The 6120-nt window shown below is 38.6% G+C and overlaps 1 protein-coding gene across 1 annotated transcript; it reads left to right on the top strand.

Moving 5' to 3' along the window:
- Positions 1 to 348: 348 nt before the first annotated feature.
- On the top strand, positions 349 to 3996 carry LOC117830175. Its single transcript, XM_034708172.1, has 4 exons — positions 349 to 595; positions 1074 to 1439; positions 2977 to 3101; positions 3191 to 3996. Exons 1-4 carry the CDS (start codon positions 520 to 522, stop codon positions 3329 to 3331), a joined length of 708 nt encoding a protein of 235 aa, XP_034564063.1. The 5' UTR covers positions 349 to 519; the 3' UTR covers positions 3332 to 3996.
- Positions 3997 to 6120: the final 2124 nt, after the last annotated feature.

Consider the following 6120-nt stretch of genomic DNA (forward strand, 5'->3'; position numbering starts at 1 on the left):
TGATTTCCTGCTCAAAGTATTCGCTACTGAGCTGCAGCCAAAGTCCAGAAATCTCCAAGTATGCATTTGTTCTGCCAAAGACTCTTTGTGAAGAATGTGTGTGTATGATCGGGTCACCTTAACATTGGCATGCGTGAATCATTAAGTCTCATAAAGTTCTGTTTTGAAAATGTACCCCAGTTTTAAAAAAACTTCAACCCTACGAGGGATTAAAAGAGGAGAGTTGACACCTGCTGCCTTGATTCTGAGCTGTTCATTATTCATGTATCGTTTTTGTGGGTGAGAACAGCTGCAAAACATCTCTTCAAGTAGTTTTGTCAGCTACAGGCACTTCCACATCTTTGATCTGATAACAAGCAGGGCACACACACACACGCACACACACCAGCTGATGAAACCACAGCGTCAAGTCAGTGTCACATTTCCTTTGTACATCATGCTGCTTCTGTAAGCATTCATGTGACTGTCAGTCAGTCTGATGTGTCTTCGGTACAGCCGGCCTGCAGCCCAGCTTGTAGGATGAGGGCCCAGTGGTGGAGCTGCATGTTAGGGTTACTCTGCATCCCGGCGGGAGTGATACTCGGGACCGGAACAGGTGAGTCCAAGTGCAAGAGATGAATAAGCTTTGGGCTCAGTTGTTTTTAAGAGACTCTGAGTCCTCTTGTCCTCTTTGAAGCCTCACCCTGTTTCTGCAGATTCTGCAAAAACTGGTTCAAAAGATGTCTCCATTGGAAATTACAATGTATTGTTGTACAGGTTCTTTCAATTCAGCAGAGTCAAGTGGCTTTTTTCCAAGTTGTGCATGATGAAGTTAATCTAATACTCAGAAAAACAAAAGTAACAGATCTCAAGTATAAACATTTTACATAGAGACAAGGAAGAGTCCGTTTTAAGTAATCGTATTGGTCACAACATGTACCTGAAGGTCTGTGAGGAGACACATGAAGCAGGAGGTTGGATGAACAATGTCGTCACACAGATTTGTTCTTTTAAGGCATTATTCAGTTTCCTTGGTAGACTTATTTATGACTTAGACATCATCTAAACCTTGATTGTTGATCTCCTCCTGGCAGTTTCTCAACACCCCATGTCCATCTCTTTCACGAGAGTAAACTCGTCTGCTGAGATCACATGCTCCACACCGACGCCTGGTGCCATAGGATTCTCTCTGCACAGGTACTTCAAAGGTAACAAGCAGATAGCTTACCTGAACCTGGAAAATGGAGTCGACACAAAGAGAACCATAGCTCCAGAATTTAAAAGCAGACTTCGTGTAGTTCCTACCCCGCAGATCAGGGAGGGCCACGGGTTCTCCTTGCAGATCTCTCTGCTGGGCCTGGAGGACACAGACATGTATTACTGCAGCTGGAGCTACCTACCTTCGAAGACTCCCGAACCACCACACCAGTCAGGCAAAGGCACCATCATCATCATCAGAGGTGGGTGAAAACGTGGCTCTGTGTTGGAGCATCAGAACACTATGGTGGCCCTGAAGGACAAAACAAATTTACAAAAGATTAAACACTTTTATAAAATGACATTGAAGAAAATAAATAACCTTTAAGAAAACAAAATTACAAAATCAAAATACTTTTACCAAGGCCAAAACAAATTTGCATTTAAGAAAACAAATTTACGAAATTAAAAAAAACACATTTGCAAACGGTGAGACAATTTTACAAACGACGGAACACTTTTACCATTTCTGAAAGTAATTTACATTCATTTTTAACGGAAAGGGAATGTACCAAACACCGGAAGTGATCCGGTACCAAATGGAGTACCAGTACCAAATGGAGTAGCAGTACCAAACAGAGTACCAGTACCAAACAGAGTACCAGTACCAAACGTCACTCCGTTTGGTTTGTCTCCATCCAAACAAACTAAATGACCCCTCACTCGATCACTCCCGGATCACTTCCAGTATTTGGTACATTCCCTTTCTGTAAAACATGAATGTAAATTAGTTTCAGAAATGGTAAAGGTGTTCTGTTGTTTGTAAAATTGTCTCACTGCTTGTAATAGTGTTTTGATTTTGTAAATTTGTTTTCTTAAATGTAGATTTGTTTTCTTAAAGGCACTGTGAGGAGTTGTGAACTGGCTGAGAAACAGACTGAAACTGATACTGATGCCTCTTCATGACCTTTAAGAGTAAACAAGACTATCAGCAACAACACTGATGCCTGCTCTGTTGACGATTTTAATGCTTGAAACCGCTGTGAGGGGGTAGGTGTCATACCAGATCACTTTAGAAACAGCATTTACTTGACTGTTTTCATGGAAAATAATCACATTGTGTGATAAATTTGACTGTTGGAAGACAACAGGATAATGTTTTTGTACAAAACACTACTTTTGCATGTACAGGACAAGAGATAAGAGGTATCACTTTGTCTACAGGGGGTGCCAAAATCAATACAAATCAAAAGTTCCTCACAGCAGCTTTAAATGTAGATTTGTTTTCTTAAATGTAATATTGTTTTCTTAGATGTACATTTTTTTCTTAAATGTAATATTGTTTTCTTAAATGTAATATAGTTTTCTTAAATGTAAATTTGTTTTCTTAAATGTAAATTTGTTTTCTTAAATGTAATATTGTTTTCTTAAATGTAATATTGTTTTCTTAAATGTAAATTTGTTTTCTTAAATGTAAATTTGTTTTCTTAAATGTAATATTGTTTTCTTAAATGTAATATTGTTTTCTTAAATGTAAATTTGTTTTCTTAAATGTAATATTGTTTTCTTAAATGTAATATTGTTTTCTTAAATGTAATATTGTTTTCTTAAATGTAAATTTGTTTTCTTAAATGTAATATTGTTTTCTTAAATGTAAATTTTTTTTCCAACATTGTAAAAGTGTTTCATCTTTTGTATTTGTTTTGTCCTTCAGGGCCACCGTAGAACACACCATTGGTTCATACAAACTGAAGTTATGTCGTTGATTTAACCGTCTGCCTGTGCCATGTTCCATTTCAGAAAGAGATCCTGGGAAACAGTGCAAGCAGCCCATCCTGGATTACATCTTCATCGTCCTGAGCGTGGCAGCATTCGCCATCATGTTGTCATTCGTCATTGGAGTAGCCATTGTGAAATGCAACCGAGTAAGTACGACTGTGAGCAGGAGAGCACGCTCTCAGGATGTGCAAAGGAAATGGCTGAGGTGATATAATCAGTGTTTTTGTGTCTACAGTTCAAAGGAGAATTTAGACCTGACAGACATGAAGCAACAAACAGACCCACCAGGCCAGACGTCCCTCCTCAGCCTGTAGAACCATGTCCCTACCTGACTACATCTAGAACATCCTACCAGAGGGGCGTTCTGCAGCCATGAGAGCTGAAGATGGTGATGAGATGAAGAGTATTGAGAAATGCTCACGCTGACTGCACAGTAAACTCTTCACTCAGGGAGTTTGAGATACATCTTTTGAGTCAGTAGCTCTCCTCTGGTCGTCAGCCCAGGAGAGGTGTCTCTTTCTTAGCTCTGCTCTTCATTTCCTCTCTTGTACAAATGTATGTTTTGTTTAAGGCGATCGAGCTACCCACATCCTGGCTGATGCGGGGTGAACATGAAAGATGCTTTTTATGGTGATAGCAGTTAAAATTGCAGAGCAAGCACCGTTGTTGTTCCGAGAGTAACGTGGACCCTTCTGTGCTTATTCTTCACCTTTTCTGTGCATCATATAAGATTCTGTTTTTTTGAATTAACCTGATTTTAGATGAACATTAAATCTGTACATTTTAAATGTGTCTGTAAGTCTTCAGACACTTTTCAAGTCACCACTGAATTCATTTTCTAGATGAGGAAGTGAAACTTCAGTTTGCTGTCATGTTTTGTATTCGAGTCTAGCTCAAACATAAGACTGTGAAAGATTTGTTTCTTAAAAATGTTTACTTTCATATTTTCTACATGCATTACATGTAAAGTGGAATATTTCAAGACTGTTTAAATGTTGATGATTATGTTTTAAAGAGGCATTAAAAGAAAGTACCAACTTCTGAAAGTGTGTTCATTTTTACACTCAGTACTTGGTTGGGGCTCCTTGTTATTGAAGCCCAGGTTGCTTTAATAGCGGCCTTCAGCTGGTCTGTAGTTTTGTATCAGGTGTTTCTTCCTCTTGACAATAACCCACAGATTCTCTGTGAGGTACAGGTCAGAGGTGAGCTGACTAATCAAGCACAGTAATGTTTCGGTCAGTAAACCGGTGTGGTGGTAGTTTTTCGTACTGCGGGCAGGTGCTGAGTCCTGCTGGAAAGATCACGGACTGCAGAAACTTCACACACCTTGGACTCTGTGCCTCTCCACTCTTCCTCCAGACTCTAGGACCTTCAATACAGCGTTCTGCAAACAACTAGTCTTTTCAGCAACGACCCTCTGTGGCTTTCTCACCTTGTGGAGGGTGTTGATGATCACGCTCCGCATATCTGTCTAGTAAGCTGTCTTCCCCATGGTTGTGGTTGTGTGTACTGAACTACACTGAGAGATACATAGTATTTATACTGTTTGAACAGTAATTTACTGAAACTTGAAATGACATATTGTAGATTTTGAGATATGTTGTTTTTGGCTGCTGGCCAAGATTATCTAAATCAGTTTCTAAAATGTGGAAATATATGTATGTATTTATATACTTATTAAAAAAGAAAGTAGTTATATATATATATATATATATATATATATATATATATATATATATATACAGTTGAAACCAGAAGTTTACATACACTGTATAAAAATAGACATAACCTTTTTTTTCTCACTAATATTTTTTTGTTATAGGTCAGTTAGGATTGCCAAAATTATTTCTATTTGCTAAATGTCAGAATAATGACAGAGATAATTTATTAGATATTTTAGTATTACTTTCTTCGAAGTCAAAAGTTTACATACATTTCCCTAGTATTTGGTTGCATTGCCTTTAAACTGGATGACTTGGGTCAAACGTTTTGCTGGAATTTTTTGGCAGTATGCTTAGGGTCATTGTCCATTTGAAAGACCAATTTTGCCCAAGCGTTAACTTCCTGGCTGATGTCTTGAGATGTTGCTTCAATATTTCCACATTATGTTCTTTCTTCATGATGCCATCTATTTTGTGAAGTGCACCAGTCCCTCCTGCAGCAAAACACCCCCACAACATGATGCTGTCACCCCCATACTTCACAGTTGGGATGGTGTTCTCAGTCTTGCAAGCTTTCCCCTTTTTCCTCCAAATGTAACAATGGTCATTATGGCCGAACAGTTCAGTTTTTGTTTCATCAGACCACAGGGCATGTCTCCAAAAATGAAGGTCTTTGTCCCTGTGTGCATTTACAAACTGTAATCTGGCCTTTTAATGTTGCTTTTTGAGTAATGGCTTCTTCCTTGCTGAGTGGCCGTTCAGCCCATGTCGGTGCAGGACTCGTTTGACTGTGGACAATAACACTTTCCCACCAGCTTCAGCCAGCATCTTCCCAAGGTCTTCTGCTTTTGTTCTGGGGTTGATACACACATTTCACACCAATAAACGTTCATCTCTGGGACACAGAAGCCATCTCCAGCGGTATGGTGCCTGGACATTCCCATGGTGTTTATACTTGTGTATAATTTGCACAGACAAACGTGGCACCTTCAGGCGTCTGGAAATTGTACCCAAGGATGAACCAGAGTTGTGGAGGTGGACACTTCTCTTCCTGATATCTTGGCTGATTTCTTTTCATTTTTCCCATGATGTCTCACAAGGAAGCAGTGTGTTTGAGTTGTGCCTATAAAATACATCCAAAGGTGTGTCTCCAATTAACTCAATTGTTGTCAATAAACCTATCAAAAGTGACCAAAGCCATGACATCGTCATCTGGGCTTTCCCAAATTGTTTAAAGGCATAGTAATCTTAGAGTATGTAAACTTTTGACATTGAAGAAAGTAATACTAAAATCTCTAATAAATTCTCCCTCTCATTATTCTGACATTGAGCAAATAGAAATAATTTTGGTGATACTAACTGACCTAAAACAAGAACAGTTTAGTCTAATTTAATGTCAGACAGTGAGACAAAAACAATTATGTGTCTTTTTATGCAGTGTACAGTATGTAAACTTCTGGTTTCAACTGTATATATATATATATATATATATATATGTGTGTGT

Source organism: Notolabrus celidotus, chromosome 18 (assembly GCF_009762535.1).
Source record: "Notolabrus celidotus isolate fNotCel1 chromosome 18, fNotCel1.pri, whole genome shotgun sequence".
Lineage (NCBI taxonomy): Eukaryota > Metazoa > Chordata > Actinopteri > Labriformes > Labridae > Notolabrus > Notolabrus celidotus.

Excerpts from the sequence above, each read along its gene's own strand:
- LOC117830175 (XM_034708172.1), top strand. The coding sequence starts at position 520 with ATGAGGGCCCAGTGGTGGAGCTGCATGTTAGGGTTACTCTGCATCCCG. Across the intron at positions 596-1,073 it reads GATACTCGGGACCGGAACAG|TTTCTCAACACCCCATGTCC; the intron begins GTGAGTCCAAGT and ends TCCTCCTGGCAG. Across the intron at positions 3,102-3,190 it reads CCATTGTGAAATGCAACCGA|TTCAAAGGAGAATTTAGACC; the intron begins GTAAGTACGACT and ends TTGTGTCTACAG.